This window comes from Silurus meridionalis, chromosome 16 (genome assembly GCF_014805685.1).
Source record: "Silurus meridionalis isolate SWU-2019-XX chromosome 16, ASM1480568v1, whole genome shotgun sequence".
In the NCBI taxonomy this organism is placed as follows: Eukaryota; Metazoa; Chordata; class Actinopteri; order Siluriformes; family Siluridae; genus Silurus; species Silurus meridionalis.
The window spans coordinates 14,741,330-14,766,953 of NC_060899.1; the positions used below are offsets into that span (position 1 = coordinate 14,741,330).

Below are 25,624 nucleotides of genomic sequence, written 5' to 3' on the forward strand. Positions count from 1 at the left end.
CTCAGATAAAAACGATGGTGATTTCTGGGCCTTTCAAAAATAAATAAATATATATAAAAAAAAGCCAGGGATCCTATCAAAGCTTGGGAAATAAACTGAGGTCAAATGCATGAGAGAGAGAGAGAGAGAAAAAAGGGCAAGATTTAATAGTCTGAGCCGTTGTAAAGAAATAGGAGAACAGCCTCTATTAATAAAGCTGTCACAAAAAAAGACGGGAAGCTCTCCATATTTACTGGTGGTCGCCTGCCCTTTAATAGCATGCCGAAGCAATCAAAGTTGGGTGAATGTTTCGAAATCAGACTCCGAGCAAATTGAATGTGATGCGCTTGATTCTGCTCGAGGGTATATGATGCGCAAGGCGGTGTTGCTTCTCTTCATTCTGTCCTGTATCAATGTATGAATATTTTTTCCTTCTGTAGCAATTAGCTGAGCAGTGATGAAGTGTTTACTCCTTCAGATCCACAGCCTGTGCTGAGAGAAGATTGATTATCTGGTTTTCGGGGTGTGTGGTGCACATCAGTGGGTCACTCTAAGGTCTGTCCTGAGAGAAATTAGCCCAAATATAGGAATCGTTATACTGTAGGAGTCAACATCGGCTTTCAGGCTAAACGAAGCGCCAAGAGTCTCCAGACGTGATTATTCCGAAATATTCAGAAAGAGTAATCAAATATTCTACTCAAGTAAAAAGTGTGTTACTTCTATGAAATTGTACTTAAGTACAAGTTACCGGTTTAAAAACCTACACAAGTAGAAAAAAAAAGTTGCTCATTTGAAATTTCCAGGTGGAAAAGAAAGGACAAGGAAAATATAAATCTTACTAGTTGATTTTAATTAAAGAGACCCCTTTAAATATTTAAGTAAAATATATAAATATATATATATATATATATATATATATATATATATATATATATATATATATATATATATATATATATATATATATATATATATATATATATATATATATATATATATATATATATATATATATATATATATAGTTATAGTTATAAAGTCATTTATGATAATGAGAGAAATCGCAGATTCAGAATTCAGACATTGAGAGCACGCATTGAACAACTTTCCATTCAGCGTCATTTGGCTTTCAGCCGCGTCTGAATCACTGGCGTCTGTCTTATCCGTCTCCATCATTCTTTCTTGTGAGTTTGGCGCGTTTGTTTTCCACCCATCAGTCAATCACTGCAGTAGTTTCCTGCCCCCTCCTAACTTTTTTTTTTTTTTTTTTTTTTTAAGGGATTGAAAATATAGTTAATTACAATACTTCAAACAAAACATAATTAAGTAAAAGTAAACTTACAAATTAAAAAAGATACTGCAATAATTAAAAAAAAAACACAAATAAACTACCGAAATACAGTAACGCGAGGAAAAGTTTGTTACTTGTTCGTTACTTATTTTGATGTTGATGTGAAGATCGGATCATTTTATTGAGTTGGTTCTTTAAAGCTCATTCATCAAAATGAACAAATCTTCGTTTCTTCGATTAGAAATAAATGATGGTCATTTTTAATCAAAGGAACGAAGATTTGTTAATTTTGATGAAAAAAAAAAAATATATATATATATATATATATATATATATATATGCATATCGTACATATAAGTCACGTGACAAAATAACGAACCAATCAATTCTGTTTCCTGTACATAACCTACGGAGATTTTGCGATGCTTTGCTTTTGCCAGCAGAAAAACAAAAAATCCCTATTTGAGATGACTCGTTCATCAGAGTCACATTGACGACTCAATCAAAATGAACGATTCAGTCAGCGACCCAGCACTGTAGGTCAATGGTTATGACCTTTGACCTACATCTGTCTAGCTCACATTTGATTGCGAAACATATCTTACTCAGGAGGAGTACAAAACTACTGAGTTCTACAGTTTCATGAATTAAACTCTTAAGTGAGATTAGTGCTAATGCTTAAATGATACCTTCAAAAAAAAAAAAAGAAAGCAAAATGCTAGAAAAGAGCCACTTATGGCTTCTTCATGTCTATGCTTTTTTCTTTTAGCTAAACGCTGAGCAATCTTTGATAGATATTGACCACTGTAGAACAGAAACAGCCCACAAGAGCTGCAGGTTTCGAGATTTCACTGACAGCATTTATCTTAAAAAAATATGTAAAATTAATTGCGCGGTATACTTTTCTCGGGGTTCCTCGGGAACGCAACATAGAGTCTCACTCTTCCTGACTTACGAATAATCGACTTACGAACACTTTTCCAGTCCCTATCTATTTCGTAAGCCGGGGGCTACCTGTATACGGTATAGAAAATATACATATAGTTATAGATTTTCAGGCCACACTTATATCATGTAATATCTTGGGCAAAATATGTGCAATAATAATATTAATAATTGATACAAGTGCAATAACTTGTATAAATATCATCGTAGTCCGACTTTTTCTGCCCTGTTTCACTACTGCTACACATTTCATTTAATATATAAATTAATATGCAAATTTATTCAAATTTTCCTATTTGTATAGTCAAGATTTCCTATAATATTACTGCAACTGCAAGCTAACAATTTCCAATTGGAGATCGATAAAATATTGAATCCAAAATAGGTACTAAATGTGAAATGGGGTGTTAAAAAAGAAAAAAAAGGCCATATATCTGGTCAGGTGTCCACAAACTTGTGTTAGTCTGGTGTAAAGAGTGATTAAAATAACATGATGATCCAAAGCCTCAGTGTTTCACAGGAAATGGAGAAAATGACAAATAACAGGATCTTTTTAAATATATAACACATCAATCAGTGATTATTTCAGGGCTGCGGTTTTAAATGACGCAGTGCGTGGAATATTATTAGAGTTTGTCCTGACTTCGGTAGAATGTCACACAGCACCCGTGGCGCCTATTACGGCAATTATCTAAAAAAGACGCTCGCACGTCGCATTCAAATAGGGTGAGGAAAGAAAAAAAAAAAAACAACTCAAGCACTCTATTTTCTACGCTTTTCCCGCTCACAATGCGCCGTTACAACGTATACGAGTGAAAAGAGAAGTCAGAGGTTATACACGCGGTGTTAGAGAGCGCTAGACTTCAACCAGTAATCACAGAGCAATTTGTGCTCCTGGGATTGCTCTTGGAAAATCAAATCCATTCTCTGCTTATTTTTCACTCCGTTTTTTTCACTTCTCAGAACAAACATGCATTTTTTTGTGGGTTTTTTTTCCTCCTGCAATTAGTCTGTCAATCGGTTTAATAAAAACGGATCACAATTTCGAACAGGATCGCAGAGAAACTAGCAAGCTAGCTCGAATCGCGGCTCGAGCGCGTGTACGATATGTGCTTAAAGTTTACAGCAGACGCACAGCAAATTCATATATTTCAATTCTTTAGGAAGAAAATATAAATCTGAGCTGCTCATTGGGTCAAAATAACGTCTCAAAAATATGTTTCATGTCCCAGAAATCTGAGCACCTCACCAAACAGGAAGTAGTTTTATCTGAATACGAATCATTCACCCACATACACGGTGGGTTCAGTGTATGTCATTTTGTATGTATGAACCATTTACGTTTACCTTTGTAGCATTTAGCAATGAATAAATCGACACTGGAACGCTAGATTACAAACTTAAGATAAATCAGCCTACAACTCTGTTTTTTAATTTTTAATTTTATTTTTTTTAACAAAGCAAGAAACCAGCTACACAAAACAAGCTCCATGAAGATATGCTTTCCACAAAATCTAGTGGAACATCTTACTAGAAGAGTAAAGCTTTTTGATATATATATATATATATATATATATAAAAATTTCCTTTCAGCTTCTCCCATTAGGGGGCGCCACAGCAGATCATCCGTATTCATGATCCGCATGTTCAATTTGGCACATGTTTTTACGCTGGATGCCCTTCCTAACACAACCCTCCCCATATATCAGGGCTTGGGACCAGCACTAAGAGTGCACTGGCTTGTGCAACCCTAATGGCTGGGGTTGGTTCCCTGACCGGGAATCGAACCCGGGCAGCAGCGGTGAGAGCGCCGCGTCCTAACCACTAGACCATATATATATATATATATATAAATAAATATGGAGATGTTCAAAAAGCAGACAATCTTACAGTGAGGTGTCCACAAACTTGTGTCCATACAGTGTATTGCTGAATTAATATTCAGAACTTTCTTCAGATTCCTTCGAGACATGAATATGACCAGATCCACTGAAATCTTTATTAAAAAAAATAATAAAAAAAATACTCCTTTTAATTGAAGCACTCTGTTCGTTTTCAAGAGCCTACATGAGAGGAGTGCAGTCTGACCGAGAAATGGGAAACTAATAACCGGATTGACGCGTGTCAGGAGAATGTCATGACATGATGCAGCTGTGTTCAATTACCAACTCTGTGTCTCGTGACGTAAAACGGGTGAATGCGGACGGGTATTGATTGCACTTTGCTTGATTTAAGTGTTCCATGTACATACGGAACACACTGTTTTTCATGTCAGAGGCACCAGAGCTCAAAAAAAAAACTAGTTTGGTGGATCTGGAGAGTCGCTGCGATCGCTGATTGGAGTTGCTCGTGTCCTGCCAGTTGATTGCCTTGACCTTACATTATGTTTTTGTCATCATGAGCCGAGGATGCTCAAGCAGGTGTCTGGTGAGAAAGAAATCCAGAAAGTCTTAATGGAGCAACAGAATGGAGGGTTGAGAGTTCAAGTCACAGTAAAAGTCAAGCTGCCACTGATTGTTGCCTCCACAAGCTGACCCTTGCGTTACGGCTTTGAAGATCTTCACATTTCCAGACACATACTATAAACATTACAGCAAGTCAAGGGTTTTGAACCGCTAGATTGAGGGATTCTCTGAACGATACTGGTGCTGGAAGATGTGAAGTGGGAAGTGCATCTCGCCATAGCGGCCTCGTGTTTACAGAGTGTGTGTGCGTGCAGGTTTAGGATCACATGAGTTATCGGTCAAATCTATTCAAATCCATTGCAAGTTCACAATTGTGGCTGTAGTTGAGTTGTGATTAACCATTAACACAGACAGAGCTCAAGGATTTCTTGGAAATAAAAATTGTAATTACTTCGAAGCACTTAGCTCTGATAGAGATGGAGAGAGAGAGAGAGAGAGAGAGAGAGAGAGAGAGAGAGAGAAAGAGAGAAAGACAGAGAGCTTTCACATTCTTGTCTTCCGTTTACACAAGAGTCTAAAATCGAGAAATTCATAACTTTTGGTTCATTTGCTGTTTGGTTTGTTTTTCACATAATGAAATAAACAGGAAGAAAAGAAGTGATGCATTTGAAGTCCTTTCGTGAAAAGAAATAACCATCAACTCGTTAATTATACACTACAGTATATGGGGGGAAAAATTGGTGTAGACCACGTAACAGTGCATCTCAGTACTCAAATACTGCTTTAAAACACACTCAAATCAATGGACTTTTCTTGACAAAAAAAAAAAAAAAAAAAGGACCCGCTTTAAGTGTATGCTAGAAGCCAAATCAGGACGCATTTGACCTTGACAAGACGTAATACAGTAATATCAACACTACAGACAGAGAGCGTAGACTTTTGCAACATGCGCGAGTCCCTTATACAGATGACTTGAGTGTGTGGGTGTGTGTAATTCAGCGTCAATCGGTGTGTCTTTCAGAAGACGAGAGCATGCGAGTGTATTTTAGTTCTTGGTATTTTTTTTTCGTAGTGAAGGTGTAACAGCTATTCATTTTTCATCGGTGCACAAAATACAATGACATGGCTTTTATTTTGAAGACCCCTATTGTTTTTCTTTATTAACGTCTTCGATGCATGTCAGCGAACGTGTTGGACAGCTTCCAGCTTCTAAAACAAGCTTTTCTTAGCAAAAAAGTGATATTGAGTATATACTTTGCAAAAAAAGAGAGTCCCTGTATGGAATTGAGAACGTGCGAGTGTGAGAATGTGAGTTCTGGGTGCTGGAGTCAGCGGCAGCCATGTTTGCTCGGGGTTAGAGGTCGAATGGGACCTGACCTGAGCATAACTATCAACGACCTTCTTATCCGTTACTTGACATGTTACTGTGTCTCTTTACTGATATACTCTTTTCATACACATTTAAAAGCATGTGCAAAAAAAAGTACACACTTAGTGCCTACTAGAATACTCAAATCAGGAAGCAGCATTCGATCTTGACGAGAATAAAGAAGAAAATATTGGAGCTTGGTATCGTCTGAGAGCGTAAACAAACACAGCGTAGACATTGCAATGAACAAGAGTCTTTTAACTAGCTGAATTGAGTGTGTGTGGGTAATTGAGAACTGGTGTGTCTAATTGGAATCTGACAGCATGCGAGAGTGTGTGTGTGTGTGTGTGTGTGTGTGTGTGTGTGTGTGTGTGTGTGTGTGTGTGAGTTCTGGGTGATGTAGTCAGCTCCGATCATGTTTTGCTGAATAACTAGGCAACAACCTTCTCATCCATTACTTGATGTGTTACGATGTCTATATACTTGCATACTCTTTTCATACACACTCATAACTATGTACTTTTTCTTAGCAAAAAAATAATGTACACACTTTTAGTGCATACTACATTTACATTCATGGGATTTGGCAGACGGCCTCATCCAGAGTGATTTGAAGGTTAAGAGCCTTGTTCAAGGGCCCAGCGTGGTGGTGCTGGGATTTCACCGTCCAATCCAAAGTCCAATGTCTTTACCTGCTGAGCTACAACTTCTCCATATAGAAATACACTCTCCATATAAAAACACACTTCTCCATATAGAAATACACTTCTCCATATAGAAATACACTCTCCATATAGAAATACACTCTCCATATAGAAATACACTCCCCATATAAAAATACACTTCTCCATATAGAAATACACTTCTCCATATAGAAATACACTCTTCCATATAGAAATACACTCTCCATATAGAAATACACTCTCCATATAGAAATACACTTCTCCATATAGAAATACACTCTCCATATAGAAATACACTCTCCATATAGAAATACACTTCTCCATATAGAAATACACTCCCCATATAGAAATACACTTCTCCATATAGAAATACACTTCTCCATATAGAAATACACTCTCCATATAGAAATACACTCTCCATATAGAAATACACTTCTCCATATAGAAATACACTCTCCATATAGAAATACACTCTCCATATAAAAACACACTTCTCCATATAGAAATACACTTCTCCATATAGAAATACACTTCTCCATATAGAAATACACTCTCCATATAGAAATACACTCTTCCATATAGAAATACACTCTCCATATAGAAATACACTTCTCCATATAGAAATACACTTCTCCATATAGAAACACACTCTCCATATAGAAATACACTCTCCATATAGAAATACACTTCTCCATATAGAAATACACTCCATAGAAATACACTTCTCCATATAGAAATACACTCTCCATATAGAAATACACTCTCCATATAGAAATACACTCCCCATATAGAAATACACTCTCCATATAGAAATACACTCTCCATATAGAAATACACTTCCATATAGAAATACACTCTCCATATAGAAATACACTCTCCATATAGAAATACACTCTCCATATAGAAATACACACTCCATATAGAAATACACTCCATATAGAAATACACTTCTCCATATAGAAATACACTCTCCATATAAAAACACACTTCTCCATATAGAAATACACTCCATATAGAAATACACTTCCATATAGAAATACACTCCATATAAAACACACTTCTCCATATGAAATACACTCTCCATATAGAAATACACTCTCCATATAGAAATACACTCCCATATAGAAATACACTTCTCCATATAGAAATACACTCTCCATAGAAATACACTCTCCATATAGAAACACACTCTCCATATAGAAATACACTCTCCATATAGAAATACACTCCCCATATAGAAATACACTCTCCATATAGAAATACACTTCCATATAGAAATACACTCTCCATATAGAAATACACTCTCATATAGAAATACACTTCTCCATATAGAAATACACTCTCCATATAGAAATACACTCTCCATATAAAACACACTTCTCCATATAGAAATACACTTCTCCATATAGAAATACACTTCTCCATAGAAATACACTCTCCATATAGAAATACACTCTTCCATATAGAAATACACTCTCCATATAGAAATACACTTCTCCATATAGAAATACACTCCATATAGAAACACACTCTCCATATAGAAATACACTCTCCATATAGAAATACACTCTCCATAGAAATACACTCTCCATATAGAAATACACTTCTCCATATAGAAATACACTTCTCCATATAGAAATACACTTCTCCATATGAAATACACTCCATAGAAATACACTTCTCCATATAGAAATACATTCTCCATATAGAAATACACTTCTCCATATAGAAATACACTTCCATATAGAAATACACTTCTCCATAGAAATACACTCTCCATATAGAAATACACTTCTCCATATAGAAATACACTCTCCATATAGAAATACACTCTCCATAGAAATACACTCTCATATAGAAATACACTTCTCCATATAGAAATACACTCTCCATATAGAAATACACTTCTCATATAGAAATACACTCTCCATATAGAAATACACTCTCCATATAGAAATACACTCCCATATAGAAATACACTCTCCATATAGAAATACACTCTCCATATAGAAATACACTCTCCATATAGAAATACACTCCATATAGAAATACACACTCCATATAGAAATACACTTCTCCATATAGAATACACTCTCCATATAGAAATACACTCCATATAGAAATACACTTCTCCATATGAAATACACTTTCCATATAGAAATACACTTCTCCATAGAAATACACTTTCCATATAGAAATACACTCTCCATATAGAAATACACTTCCATATAGAAATACACACTCCATATAGAAATACTCTCCATATAGAAATACACTCTCCATATAGAAATACACTCTCCATATAGAAATACACTCTCCATATAGAAATACACTCTCCATATAGAAATACACTTCTCCATATAGAAATACACTCCATATAGAAATACACTCTCCATATGAAATACACTCTCCATATAGAAATACACTCTCCATAGAAATACACTCTCCATATAGAAATACACTCTCCATATAGAAATACACTCCCATATAGAAATACACCTCCATATAGAAATACACTCTCCATATAGAAATACACTCATATAGAAACACACTTCTCCATATAGAAATACATTCTCCATATAGAAATACACTCCATATAGAAATACACTCCCATATAGAAACACACTTCTCCATATAGAAATACATTCTCCATATAGAAATACACTTCTCCGTATAGAAATACACTCTCCATATAGAAATACACTTCTCCGTATAGAAATACACTTCTCCATATAGAAATACACTTCTCCATATAGAAATACACTCTCCATATAGAAATACACTCTCCATATAGAAATACATTCTCCATATAGAAATACACTTCTCCGTATAGAAATACACTCTCCATATAGAAATACACTTCTCCATATAGAAATACACTCTCCATATAGAAATACACTTCTCCATATAGAAATACACTCTCCATATAGAAATACACTCCCCATATAGAAACACACTCTCCATATAGAAATACACTCTCCATATAGAAATACACTTCCATATAGAAATACACTTCTCCATGTAGAAATACACTCCATAGAAATACACTCTCCATATAGAAACACACTCTCCATATAGAAATACACTTCTCCATATAGAAATACACTCTCCATATAGAAACACACTTCTCCATATAGAAATACACTTCTCCATAGAAATACATTCTCCATATAGAAATACACTTCTCCATATAGAAATACACTCCCATATAGAAATACACTCTCCATATGAAATACACTCCATATAGAAATACACTTCTCCATATAGAAATACATTCTCCATATAGAAATACACTTCTCCATATAGAAATACACTCCCATATAGAAACACACTTCTCCATATAGAAATACACTTCTCCATATAGAAATACACTTCTCCATATAGAAATACACTCTCCATATAGAAATACACTCTCCATATAGAAATACACTCTCCATATAGAAATACACTTCTCCATATAGAAATACACTCTCCATATAGAAATACACTCTTCCATATAGAAATACACTCTCCATATAGAAATACACTCTCCATATAGAAATACACTTCTCCATATAGAAACACACTCTCCATATAGAAATACACTCTCCATATAGAAATACACTTCTCCATATAGAAACACACTCTCCATATAGAAATACACTTCTCCATATAGAAATACACTTCTCCATATAGAAATACACTCTCCATATAGAAATACACTCTCCATATAGAAATACACTCTCCATATAGAAATACACTCTCCATATAGAAATACACTCTCCATATAAAACACACTTCTCCATATAGAAATACACTCTCCATATAGAAATACACTTCTCCATGTAGAAATACACTCCCCATATAGAAATACACTCTCCATATAGAAATACACTTCTCCATATAGAAATACACTTCTCCATATAGAAATACACTCTCCATATAGAAATACACTCTCCATATAGAAATACACTTCTCCATATAGAAATACACTTTCCATATAGAAACACACTTCTCCATATAGAAATACACTTTCCATATAGAAATACACTCTCCATATAGAAATACACTCATATAGAAATACACTCTCCATATAGAAATACACTTCTCCATATAGAAATACACTCTCCATATAGAAATACACTCTCCATATAGAAATACACTTCTCCATATAGAAATACACTTCCATATAGAAATACACTTCTCCATATAGAAATACACTTCCATATAGAAATACACTCCCCATATAGAAATACACTCATATAGAAATACACTCCATATAGAAATACACTCATATAGAAATACACTCTCCATATAGAAATACACTCCCCATATAGAAACACACTTCTCCATATAGAAATACACTCCCCATATAGAAACACACTTCTCCATATAGAAATACACTTCTCCATATAGAAATACATTCTCCATATAGAAATACACTTCTCCATATAGAAATACACTCTCCATATAGAAATACACTTCTCCATATAGAAATACATTCTCCGTATAGAAATACACTCTCCGTATAGAAATACATTCTCCATATAGAAATACACTTCTCCATATAGAAATACACTCTCCATATAGAAATACACTTCTCCGTATAGAAATACACTCTCCGTATAGAAGTATATACTATAAGCAGTGGATTAGTATGTATTCTCTTTATGTAGATTCATGATTTAGCTTGAGTGCTTTCTGATGACTAAAAGCATCCAGAGTTTAAAGTAAAGAAAACTTTTATTATATTTGTTGATGTTTTTCGCTCACCATCTGCAGCACGTTTGCGTTTGCGTGCGTAATTACGGTTCTCGCTGACATCATTCCGTCCACATGGGAATAGAACGGTATTCAGTAGCGGCGTGTTAAAATGACAAAATGGAGTGTGTGTTTATTCCCATTACGCCTGAGTGACTACGACTGTAAATGCTTTCCACGTCGGACGCAGCTTTGTTCGTACGAAAGAAGGAAAAAAAAACGGATGAAAGAGTTAAAGTCTATTTTGTGGCCATAAAAAAAAGCGAGGTCAATCTCATCTTCAGTAATGCACCTCCAGCACTTTAGCAGCACTCCGGAGATGAGGAAGCCTGCGGGTTAATGCACGAGCGCACGGCTGCAGGGAAATTAACCACGGGTTCTGCTGTGCTCTTTATAAATGCAGATCAGGATCATGGAAAGCATGAAATGGAGATGGGTTTGCAGTGATAAGACATGCTGAGATCTATCTCTCTCATTCTTTCACTCTCAATCTCTTTCTTAATCTCAGTTTCTCTGTGTTAAAGTGTAACTATTAAGCCAATCATGACTTATCCCAGTTTTACATCAGAAGTGACCTTTCGGGTCTGATTTAAATCACTGAATCTCTCGAAAACTGGAACTTTAGAATCGCAGGAGCGGCTAAATGCATTTCCTCTCAAACACATTTACATGGCATTAGCATTTTCTTTTATCATACAATCTAATTGGAGTGAAAAGTTTTCAAAAGAAGACTTTAGAGTTTCTTCCAAGCGACCAGAACAATTTTACTCAAGAGTATCATCGATCTATGAGTAACTAAACACACACACACACACACACACACACACACACACACACACACACACACACTGCCCTACACTTTAGTGTAAGTACTCATGGCTGCTCGTCAGTCTGTATTATTACGTGACTAGAAATGGTAGAAATGCAACCCAGTGATTTCTCAGACCGATCAGACTCTGATTGAGAGACAAGTCACTGGATCCTGAAGCGTAGTATTATGACTCGATCAAGACGGCACGGCCCACAGATCACAGCCGCACACCTGCCAAGTTGTAAGGTTTAATACTTTTGAAATGATGGACATCAGGAGGATTTTCTCAGCAGCTTTAAATGATCAATTCTCTCTCAGGCGGTTTTCGCCTACGTTAATGTCAACGAGATGCAGAGTCTGGATGACGTTTAGGATTCTGACCAATCTGACTGTATAGACAAGATACACTAAACTGCATCGATAGAAGTACTGGGACACCTGATCTTACCTGCTATATGTGATTTTTCTCCAAACTGTTACCACAAAACTGGAGGCGCACAATCGTATCGGACATCTTCGGATGCAGTATATAAACATTTTGCGTTCACTTGAACTTGAAAACCCGAACCTGTTCCAGCACGGCAATTCCCCTGTGCACAAAGCGAGATACCTCAAGATCTGCTTTGCAAGGTTTATAGAGGAAGATCTTGAATAGTTTGCTATAGAGCTCTGATCTCATCCCTACTGAACACCTTTGAGATGAATGTGAACATTGACTGCACCCCAGGTCTCCTCACCTTCTCACCTACATAAGTACCTGAATTCAACACCTTTGTGGCTGATAAACACAAATATCCACAAGCACACTCCAAAATCCAGTGAAACATCTTTCCAGACGAGTGGAGGGAATTTTAAGAGCTAATTGGGACGGTGGGTAACGTGGAATGCGATGCTTGAACCACAAATCATACCAGGTTTCTGCAAACCTTTGGCAATATAGTGTAAGTATATAGTTGAGAATATAAACAGTGGTGGGCCATCAGGGTCAGCAAGGCTGTAAATTATTCCCAATACAGTCAACCCCTGATAATTTGTGGATTGGAACTCGCGGCTTGGAAAATTTGCGGTTTCTCATTTGGAACCTAACAGCAAGTTGCTTAAAAAAGATTATTTTAAAATTCGTGGGAATCTGCAGAATGTTCAGGAGGGTCAGGAATCACATTTTAAACAATGTTTTCACTAACAGATTTCTGACGTTATGAGCAGTTGTTGAGTTGGTTTCGAGACGTTGCATTACAACAATCTGGTGTATTTGATGAATATGATGTGTATATGATGTATGAATATAATGTTACAGAACATCTGCGAGAAGAGTTTTTTCCATTTCACTGTAATCAGTCCATTTCCACTGTCCAGATGCCACATGAACCTCACCAGAGAGAAACTTTGAAAGTGGTGGTCTGCTCAGGGAATGGCTGTTGATAGCAGCTATGATGTAACTGATAACAGAAACTCCTAGTGTGTCTCGATTTATATCTTGGTAAATTTCGTGTTCACCAGTTCTGGTGGACTCACGACAATTTAGGAGACAGATGACTCATTTTCTGGTTATATGACCACCTACTCGAGTTGTAAAACATCCCAAAGGGCAGGATGACCCTTTTCCTCGTCCGTCACTGTAGAAACCTCAATATATCAAATACTGTAGTAATATTCTGAGGATTGTAGGTTAAGTGTTTGTATAGCATTTTTAACAAAGGACCTTGTTACAAAGCATCTAGAGAAAAACAGGTAAAAATTCATAAAAAAATTGTTTATATGTCAGTGCCTATACGTTTATCTCTAATAAACAAGCAAGCGGTGACAATGGCAAGAAAAAACTCCCTGAGATGGTATAAGGAAAAAAAAACTTACGAGGAACTTAAAAAAGAAATAATTCGAGGAGACGAAAATAAAGTAGGGATTAAAATCAAATTTTTGAGTTATATTTCAGCCCTTTGTTCAAATTTCTCTTATTACACTATAGAACACAGAGGTCGTCTCTGTGCTTGCAATAATCCAGAACGTTCCACTAGAACCTGGCTCTCGGCCTCCCGATTCTCCTGAGCACTATTATATACTCATCCAGCAGGATTTACTACAGTGTATAACTTCAATAAATGGATTTCCGGAACGTGTTTTAATGGTACAGCCATTAAAAGCATCATGCTGATTCTGAACGGCAAATTACGCAAAAACATCGTTAAATGGAACAGGTGTTCCCATCACGACTGTACTCCAGTGTCGTTTGTCATCGGCGCTGTAAATTGCTATTGGTAATCCACTTAGCTGGAAAATTCGGGTCATCGTGCCTTGTTTAATTTATCGCCGCACTCAGGAGTCTGATTTCGCACCAAGAACAAAATGGCAGAAGGTCACAGCAAGATGTAAATCTGATTTAGTGATCTACAGTACATGATATGGAGAGGGACAAAGATCTTTCATGAACATCACCAAGTGGCCGCTTGACTTATTGAAAATGTGAGCAGTGTAAAGTCAAGTCAAATGGACATACAAGGACCAGGCATAACTTTATAGCAAACAATCAGCATAGCCACCATTATGACCACCTGCCCAATGTTGTGTTGGTCCCCCTTCTGCTGCTGAAACAGTTCTGACCCATCGAGCAGTAACAGCATGAACTTCTTCAGCAGTTTGATCTACAGGAGCTTCTCTGCTGGATCAGACCACACGGACCAGCCACAACCCTGTCGCCAGTTCACCACTGTTCCTTCCTTGGAGCACTTTTTAGATAGATACTGACCACTGCAGACCAGGAACATCCCACAAGAGCTGCAGTTTTGGAGAAGCTCTGACCCAGACGTCTAGACGTCACAGTTTGTCAAACTCCCTCTAATCCTTACGCTCGGCTTCTAACATTAACTTTGAGGACAAAATGTTCACCTGCTGCCTAATAAATAAATCCACCCACTAACACGTGCCATGATGAAGAGATCATCAGTGTTCTTCACTTCACCACTCGTAATGTTCTGCCTGATACTTTCAGGGAAATGGGACTTCCAGGGAATTGGAATGGAATGGCATTACTCTCTCACCTGTGTGTCTGATCTCATGGACACTATATTGTAAAGTGAGTCGACACCTGACTAGAAGATTGATACATGCGATTGAGTCTGGTTCCTCTCAAGGTTTCTTACTCATGCCATCTCAGTGGCCACTAGCTCGCTCATTATTGATAAACTCATATGGAACAAACTAATACATACCAACTTTATAACCTCTTTATGTCTGTAAAGCTGCTTTGGGACAATGCCGATTAAAGATCCATGAAGTTCCTGAGTACCTTCAGGATGGATTTGGACTGTGAATAATATCAACTCTCTACTACAATAACTCAGGGCCACAGTTTGCATTTAATCCCTCATCAATGCACACCTTAATAATGATAAAACTATAATGAATGGACATTCTGTGAAATGAGTTCCCTTTTGAGTCTGGTTCCTCTCAAAGTTTCTTCCTCGTGTCATCTGAAGGATTTATTCCTTCACCGCAGTCGCCACTATTTCGCTCATTAGAGATAAACTATACAATCAAACAAACTTAGACATTGTTTTATAACCGCTTTATCTCCGTAAAGCTGCTTTGAGAAGATGTCCATTGTAAAAACAGCGTTTTTACAATGGACTATAATCCATTCACAGCTACCTGTAACAGTAACATTAAAAACCCACCAAACATGTTGCCCCTTTATCACTTTGTTCACAGCAGTTATTACGCTTCCTCGCCAAGATTCCTCGCGATCCATCGCATGCAAATCCGCACTCTTTTATTCCTCTGTAAATAAAAGCCTCCGGTGTGTATCGCGTAAACCAATTTTCCTCGTTGTCTCAAATGCGGGGTGTTTTTGCGCCTCGTCAACTGCTGATGAAAGGCTCGTGTCCGGCAAACCCGATCTGCCAAAGTACATCAAATACTTGAGCGGGAAAAAGGAAAGAAAAAAAAACAGGAGAGATCGCGAAAAAATGTGACGCATCACCGCTAATCATGGCACTAATGGAGGGAAAATTGAAAGATGTAAAGAGATAGGGATGAAGAAAAGAGAGAGCGAAAGAAAGAGAGAGAAAATGTGTGAAAAAGAGTTTGATCAAAATGCCATGTTGAGAGACCGAACCAGTTACTGAAAAGACAAGAACTGAAATAAATATATCAATAAATAAAAAGCTGCCTGTCCTGCTTCCTGCGTCTGACGAGATATTTATTCCCACTTTTACATGTTGGGATTGAGTGCCATTATGTGGCCCTTATAACCTGAAATGGGTCACTGGGATCATTTTACCAGCCAAATTCTTATTTCTCATGATTTCCGTTCAGTTGCCAAGGCAATGAGCACTCGTGTGTCCAAACCAATAAGAAAAACCCAAATTGATGTCCTCATGAGCGTGCTCTTCGGAGAACGATGAAATCTGTAATTTCCTGTAACCATTGATTTGCCCCAAAAGAAAATCGGAAAATCTGTAAGAAAGAAAGATTGTAAGAAAGCTTGTTGATCTCCAGGACGTTGAAAACGCGACCACGTGTGCACGTTTTTGAGTTTTGACTGACCTGATAGAACAAAATATTGATCATGTCTCCAAATAGATTCAAACTAAAGTCTGGTTTAAAAAGGTAAGAATAGAAACTAGAGATATTTGTGTAAAAAAATAAACAATGGAGAAAAAAATACTGATAACACGGTAGAAACATCTACTTAAGTACAGTAAAGCAGTAATTGGATCCCACTTCATGTGGAGTTTGGACACTGGACCTCCTGGAGTGTTTAAAGGCTCTGGCATGGAGAAGCTGGTGTTGGATCTGTGATGATCTCAGATGTTGCTCAGGAGCTCCTAGTTTTATAACCATAATGACTGTATAAGACTGTAGAAAGATCATTACTCATAATCCCACACTCCAGTGCTCATGTTAGTTCTCACTCTCCAGTGTTCTGTATTGTTTAAAGACTATAATCACACTCTTGATGTCACCCAAATGAGGATCGGTTCCCCTTTTGAGTCTGGTTCCTCTCAAGGTTTCTTCCTCATAACATCTAAGGGAGTTTTTCCTTGCCCCAGTCTCCATGGCTGCTCATCAGGGATAAATGTACACCATTCACCTTAACTGTTAAATTCTGTAAAGCTGCTTTAAAACAATGTCTGTTGTGAAAAGCGCAATAGAAATAAACTTGACTTGACTTGATTGTACTTCATTACTCTGATATATGAAGGACAGCAGCAGTTTGGTAAAATTCAGATTTAACCAATTGCTTCATTATGGGTGAGGAGTTTGAACCCACCGTGAATGAGTCTGTCAGTCCAATCCACCCTAGCGACCCCTTATATCGACTTCTTTGTTCCTTTGAGAAGGAACCGGCGCCGCTTCTCGTTTCTTTGAAAAGCGACTTCTTTGGATCTGTGATTGATTCAGTCTGTTTTTGTTTTGGGTAAAAATTCCAGGAAAACAAGTCATATCAGAAAATGTCAGGCTGACCCCGCAAGCGGACGTCACGGCCCATCGAATGTCAGCACGTTGCCGTTCCGGACACGTTTAAATGCGAGGAGACGGTCGAGTATCCCCAACAGACAAAGTCAATAACTCGACGTAAAACCCCATTGAGCTACGTTTCGTTTATTGAAACAGGACCGAAAGCGAAAAAAGCGAGGAAACAAGCAGGTAGTGAAAGAAGCGGAGTGTATCGACAGAGCGCCACAGGCTAGTGATCGATTTTAAAGAACACAGAATGAAGGATTTTTACTGAACATTTGGATGGAGATTGAGGTGCTCTATTCGAGGTGGACTTTGAGACTCAAAAATGGCCTGGACTGAAGGCTTCGTAAAAAAAAAGGTTTGAAAGGAAAACACAAGGAAAAAGTTTGTGAAAAATCTAATGTACAAATAAACGAATTACGGCCAAATTGTTACATGAAAAAACGAAGAAAAAGTGAAAAATTAACTGTTTTAATGTCTGAAAATTTAGTATCAAATTGAAGATTTTCCATTTTACTGTCTACGTTGTTACACATTCAAGTCTGTTTGGAGTCAAAGCTTTGAATCTAAGAGTCACATTGTTTTACAGATGCAAATATGTAAAAAACAAATCACGTTACAAATGCAAACTTGAATCGGATGCACGTTTTTTTCATTTGAAGCATCACATCGTTCACTTCACGGTGAATCTCACAATCACTAGCAGCTACCAAATCGACACACACATCAGCTTTTCCTTTTCTCCTGTAGGATTTTTACTGTGCGGGTTTATTTCCACTTTCTGTACTGTATTTTTTTTGTTTTCCAGAACCAGGCGGTGGTGACTTTTTTTTCCCTTTCAGAAGATAATGCCACTTAATTCATCGTCTCAGAGCTCTATTCCTGGTGATTTAAGTGAAGGAGGAAGAAAAGAGCTACTGAGAGCACAGAAAGGAGAAATAATGATAGCAGAGAGCCTGGGATGACAAACACGTCACGTAGCTTCTACAGAAAAAAATCCCCAGCTCAGAAGATGAGACCTGCACGGAATCAGGTATTAAAGAGTATTTATATGATATACAGGAAGAGGGACTGAACTGATAACAGGAAATAACCACCTCGCTGACATTCCACAAATTTAAAATGTAACTAGAAATGGATTAAGAATGACATGTGGTTCTTCCCCAAACGTTATCATGAGGTTGGAACTGTACGTCTTTAGATGTGGGAGGATGAAATTTTCTAAGAGACACAAATCCTGGTCCAGCATGAAAATTCCACTGTGCACAAAGCAAACTCCATGAAGATCTGCTTTATGTGGGTTGGATTGGAAGCTCTCCTGCTTTTAGAGCTCTGACCTTCACCTCTATGGGTGAATTGGCCTTGTCACCTCACCTACATCAGTACCTGACTTTACTAACAACCTTGTAGCTGAAGGAGCACAAATCTCCACAAGCAAACTCTACAATCTGGTGGAACATCTTACCAGATCTTAACAGAAAATGGGGACTAGATGTGGAATGAGATCTTCAAGCAAGCAAGGAAGGAAGGAAGGAAGGAAGGTAGGAAGAAAGGAAGGAAGGAAGGATGGATGGATGGATGGATGGATTGATGGAAGGAAGGATGGATGGATGGATAGATGGATGGATAGAAGGAAGGAAGGATGGATGGAAGTAAGGAAGGAAGGAAGGATGGATGGATGGATGGATGGAAGGAAGGAAGGATGGATGGATGGATGGATGGATGGATGGATGGATGGAAGGAAGGAAGGAAGGGTGGATGGATGGATGGATGGATGGATGGATAGATCTTGTATAGGCTGAGGATTATGGGTGTAGCGCAATGCCAAGTATCAGTATCTGTGTTTGGATGATGTGGGCGTGGCCTATTTTGTCAAATAAGCCGTCAACATGCATCCCATAACAGAATCCACACACTCGAGGGCTTCACGCGGTTCCTTGACAATCTAAAATGTAATACGTTAAACTGTGAATAATAGATTGTATCTGTGCAACATTCAGTGTCTGATGCATCTGCATGTTGACGGCCCCCTCGAGGGTCAGACGTCTTCCTTTCTTAAACAGGAAGGAGATCTTTCAAGCATGCACCAGTGAGAAGGGGAATAAAATATGCCAGTTTAATTGTTTTAATTCAGGCATGGGCATGTCAGCGCTGCCCAATTCAGCTGCCACATGAGGACCATCTTCTCTGCATTGTCATAAAGCCGTCTGCATGACATTAAAGCGGCGCTAAGGGACTTTTTCAATAGAGCAAATTAATATAGGAGGCATGTCTTTAAGCTCTGATAGAGAAAATTAAATACAGAACATGCGTTTTTTGTGAGGAAAAACATCTCAGCAGTCCACCAATCTGCCTCAAAGTCCACCACTCGTGCAAATGAAGCTCATATAAGGTACAAAGGTAATGGGACACTTGGCTTTTCCATCCATGTGTGGTTCTTCTCCAACTAAAGCTGGAGGCACACAATTTTATATAACACCAATCCTTAAACGTAAATTCCACATACATTTTTATATGTTTCTGTCAAAATAGATCAACCTCTACAATCAGATCTTCACTGAAGCTTCAATTAATATACCTGAAATAAGGTTTGTGGACACCTGACCATAATATTGGTTTGTGCTTCCTCAGCCACCAAATTGTAGGTGATGTGAGGAGGCCTGGGGTGCAGTTCAACCACATTCTTATGTGCACACTTTAACAGAAGATCCGAATTTCCATCAGTGCTTGGATATTTCCAGCTCACCTCTGAACAAGTCCAAACTTAACTCGAATGGACTAAGTATCGCATCAAGGCGTGGTGAGTTCATCATTTCCATGCACTGATATCTAACAATGATGTGTGTGTGTGATGGAGTTAAGAGCAGAAGTCAGTACTCACGACTGTAAAAGATGTGAGCCACAGGGTCCCGGTGCACAACAGCATATCGGTTCCTCTCCCAGCAAAGTCCGGAGCGCGCGACGCGGCTCGCGCGGTTCTCCTTTATAGGCACCGGGGGCGCGCGTGCGTGCGCGCGAACGCGTCTTCTTCCCGTTTTCTTTCTTTTTCTTTCTTTCTTTTTTTAAACTGATTTACTTGTTCATTCCTCTAATAGAGACGTCATGTGACCTCTTGTTTTGTTTTTTACTAATAAAAATTGCAATTTTTACATTAGGCAAATAATGATTCTGATTGATTATATTATTAATTATTATTAATGACGTCACAACACCGATTTACAGGTCGCTGAGCACATTTCATTTTAGCTTGTTTGTTTGTTTCCTGATTAATTTCGATTGTTTGCCTCCTTTCTTACTCCCATACCATAATCTTTGACCATTCATTCACTTCCTGCCTTTCTTTCTTCTTTCCCCCCTTTATTCTATGCTTCTTTACCTTTTCTCCCTTTCATTTCTTCCTTTCTATATGTTGTTCCTTCCATACTTTGTATCATACTTTCTTTTTCATAGTCCCTATTACTATCTCCTTCATTTCTTCTTTACTTTAATTCTTGATTCCCTCCATCCACATTTTTTGGATTCATTAGATCTTCCCTTCTTTTCTTTTCCCCACTTTTGCTTTACATCCACATCCTTCCTACCATGCTCCCTTTCTTACTTCAGTTTCTTCCTTTTCTTACATTGTTGCCCTTTTTTATTTTTTACTTATATCTATCCTTTTTTTTTATCTTTCTATACAGTATCTCACAAAAGTAAGTGCACCCCTCACATTTCAGGAACCATTTTTTTGTATCTTCTCAAGGTTCAATCCTATAGAAATGAAAGTTGGATAGATTTTAGAGAAGTCCGTATGAGAGAATTGAACTCAAAGCACCAAATTGTACTCTGATACAACATACACACATTTGTATGTGAAGCAGACACAAACATGAACATGATGAAAAGGACAATAGGACATGAATAGGACATGCCTCCTTTAGGGAATTAAAGGAGACAATTTCCAAATGTATATACTTCCCTACTTTTCTTCCTTTTGAATTTAATTCTTTCTTTCAATATTTCATTTCATACCTTCTTTTCTTCCTTCTATACACCTTCCTTTCATTTTTATCTTCCTCATGTATATATTGAAAATATTGAGGTTGTTATATGTGGGGTGGCAATAAAAAGGGGGCAAAAACACACTAAAAGTACGGCATAAAACGTTCAGAGCGGAATGAATAAAAAAGCATTCAGTAAATTATACAATTAAACCGACGTTTAAACCGAAATTGTAAAACTTGTTAGGATCATGAATATTTATGGCAACTTGATTTCATTTAAAATGATTGTATTTCAATAGTTAAATGATTCTCCCCCTAATGAATTTCCTGTCTACCTATTCAGATTAGAAGTATCAGGGAGCTGAATGTGGTGGGATATTGGTATTAATCCGATCACCCCCTCAAACGCACCATGTGACCATTGACTCAAAGTTCCACAGTCAAGTCTCGTGTGCGTTCGTGTTGTGAGACCGAGACGGAAACACGGTGCTGGAAGAACTGCTCGGAAATCAGTGCAATCAGCAATCAGCAGCGAGCGAAAGGAAGCCGAGGCAAATGTAGGATGACGCAGGAATGAATTGCGAGACACGTCCTCTTTTGGCATGCGCCGATTCTCGAATAGCTCTGTTTAAAATAGTTTTCGGCCCCTGTAAGAAAATCCCACTTCAGATGGATTTTTGTTTTTGGTGGCAACGAAAAAATGGTTAAGGTTACTAGAAGTAGGGTGTAAATCAGTAGAAGAAAAAAAAAAAAACACTTGCTGGTGTGCAGTTGCAGAAAAATAATACAAAAATGCACCACCAATTATAGGTACCAAATAACGACCTGCCCCTGATTCTATTTAGCAGTTTATATTCAAGTGGAATGTCAGACGCTCTTTTACTCAGTTCTCACATACATTATAACAGCAATAAGACCATTTTCGTAAAAGTAAAAAAAAACACTGATTATATGACCAAGAAACAGCAGCAAGCATAGACTTTATTACATCATGTGTAATGTACATCGTAACAGTGACTTGTAAAGGCTCCATAGTGTTTCATACAACCCAACCAAGTAAAACAATCACTTGTAGAACATCTATTTCGATTCTATATCATAAAAAAACTTTCGTTTTATAAAAATGTAACGTTCGAGCAAAAACAGAACGTTTCAATGAACGTATGTAGCTGAAAGTAGCTACGGTCGGTTTCGTCTTTATGGCTGCGTAGAAAACGAGTCTGAGAAAAATGGCAACTTGTAATACGTACACAGAGAGTAGAGAAGAACCTGACGCATTGCAAAGAACACATACGATCAAAAGAAGTGCGACACGCCGTTACAGCGACACGCCGTTACAGCGACACGCCGTTACAGCGAAACCCGACTTCCTCACCCGAGAAAAGGACGACTGGAATTCAGGAAACCATTCGGTCGATGCTTTGTGCTCGTTTTTTTTTTTTAAAATGTAAATGACGGTATTGGCGGACGCGTGTTCTTGTGTTTAACCACAATCAATAAAATCCCAGAGGTCAAACAGAAGAAGATTGGTTTCTACACACCTGGACCTAAATTTATAAAATCAATAGTTTATAAATAATTTATAAGTCGCAGTTAAACTGATCGAAATGACTTGCTGTGGAAGAGTCTCGTATGGAAAACTTTGACCCACAAATTTGCTCTCTTTCTTTATCTCCTTCTTTATATCTACTTCCATCATCTCTGTTTTTCATCTTCCCTCCCTCCTTCATTATCCAATTCCTTCCTTATTCATCCCCTTCCTCCTCTCCTTTCTTCCTTGCTTCCCTATCCCCCTCCTTCCAAATGTCCTTTTTCCTCCTTTATCCCTTCTTCATCCCCTTCCTTGCCTCCCTATTCCTTCCTTCTCTCCTTTCTTCCTTGCCTCCCTATTCCTTCCTTCCTTGCCTCCCTATTCCTTCCTTGCTTCCCTATCCCCCTCCTTCCAAATGTCCTTCCTTCCTCCTTTATCCCTTCTTCATCCCCTTTCTTCCTTCTCTCCTTACTTCATTGCCTCCCTATTCCTTCCTTCTCTCCTTCCTTCCTTGCTTCCCTATCCCCCTCCTTCCAAATGTCCTTTTTTCCTCCTTTATCCCTTCTTCATCCCCTTCCTTCCTTCTCTCCGTTCTTTCTTGCCTCCCTATTCCCTCCCTCCCTCCCTCCCTCCCTCCCTTCCTTCCGTTAAATTTGACCTCAAACATTTAAATCTTTATCCTGATTTCACTTCTGCCCACAAGAAGGAAAGAGAAGTAAATGTCCATGTGTTTAGTTTTTCCTCCTCAAACACTTCATGACAGAAAACAGAGTGAACGGTGTCTCAGGAAAGTCTCAGGAGTGCATCAGTTTCATTCGTGCTCATTTCTGGTCGATGTTAGGAGCTTCAATATATAAATACATATATATATTTTTTCATTTACAGCTTTTTTGGCTCAGGATTGTTCATTCAAGGACCCTTAAGGTTTCTTCAGATGGTGATCGATTTGAGCTAAAAAAAAAACACTTGTTCAGGAAATAAAGACAATCCAAAAAAAAAAAAAAAAAGAAAATCATTTTAAATATCGATCAGGTTTTAAGGTGTTTTTTTCACTTGTGCTAAACAATAAATATATTTTTTACATTTGATTCTGCAAAGATTATCTTCAATTTGACATCAGATTATTAAAAACAGACTGAAAAAAGACTTTATTCTACTTAAAAACTAAAATTCGGAGTGTTTTTTTTTCCCCGAATCATAGTGTAAAGGCACTTTGGCAGATTTTGGTATTTGAACTTGCATCGTTTCATTTCGACCTACTTCGTACTCTAATGTGTGTGTTTCTTTACCATGTTCCACATTATATCTCTATTTCTACATGTGAACGGTTTTTCCAGGCTTCCACAAACTTTGTGTCCACAACCTCTAGTGTGCTGGATTTTTCGAAATAATCCTGATTTGTTTTTGGTTGTCAAGACAACAGCAACCTCATAACACCCAGAATGTGTAATTTGTTTTATAAATGAACATGATTAGCACCTGTAGTGTCAAACTTCGCTATTTATCCTGGAAAAAAAGTCTCCCTGACTGAGTGAGTGTTCTTGCTTTGGTAAAGTGCACAGTCTCCGTGTGACTCCTCCTGCGAAAGGAAAGCTTCCTCGTTTTGCTTTTAGAGCCGGAGTATAAAAGGACACTTCAGCGATAAAATCTAGCGTATGATTCCGTTTTTTTTCAAACATATACGAACGTACATTAAAAAATATCTGGAGGGAAAAAAAAAATATATATATATACTGTATATTCCTGATCCCTGAGTTATGATGGTTCGACTTTTTTAAATAAATATAAAAATTTACACACGCCATTTTAATGAGTCACGTGTCGCTAGCGGTCGACAGAGTTAAATGATCTGTGTTTGAGTGCGTATTTATTCGTGTGTTTTTTGGTGTTTTAAAACCCAATTTTAGCTCTCTCCAACTTACTTTGCAGGACGCTGAAACAGAGCGTCCAGCTGCGCCCTCTGCTATTATATATATACACATACATACATGTACGCCTCATACACATATATATACTGTAAAGTTTATACATCACGGTAGTGTACTGTAATTTGTTACATTATACTAGCTTAATTTTTTGCTTGTCTCTCTCCATTTTGTCGGCATCGCAGGACACTGAAACAGTCTGGCTCCGCCCTCCGCTATTTTATATATATATTATACATTACGGTAGTGTACTGTAATTTGTTAAACTATTACTTGCCCATACTGATCATGTTTTAGACTCCTGGGTAGACTAGGCAATGTCTTCACTTACAACATTTTCAGGTTACAATGGGGTCATAGCAATGCATTGCGATTGTAAATTGGAGAATACCCACGTGTGTGTGTGTGTGTGTGTGTGTGTGTGTGTGTGTGTGTATATATATATATATATATATATATATATATATATATATATATATATATATATATATAACGTATATGT

The 25,624-nt window shown here is 37.6% G+C and overlaps 1 protein-coding gene across 3 annotated transcripts in view; it reads right to left on the reverse strand.

Annotated features, from left to right (window-relative positions):
• The window catches only part of ghrhrl (growth hormone releasing hormone receptor, like), a 40,229-nt gene extending 19,504 nt beyond the window's left edge, over positions 1–20,725 (reverse strand). For all 3 annotated transcript variants that reach the window (XM_046868952.1, XM_046868951.1, XM_046868950.1), the window contains exon 1: positions 20,565–20,725. In XM_046868952.1, coding sequence (XP_046724908.1) covers positions 20,565–20,609 — 45 coding nt within the window. In that variant the 5' untranslated portion in view covers positions 20,610–20,725. The remainder of the gene's footprint in view (positions 1–20,564) is intronic.
• Positions 20,726–25,624: the final 4,899 nt, after the last annotated feature.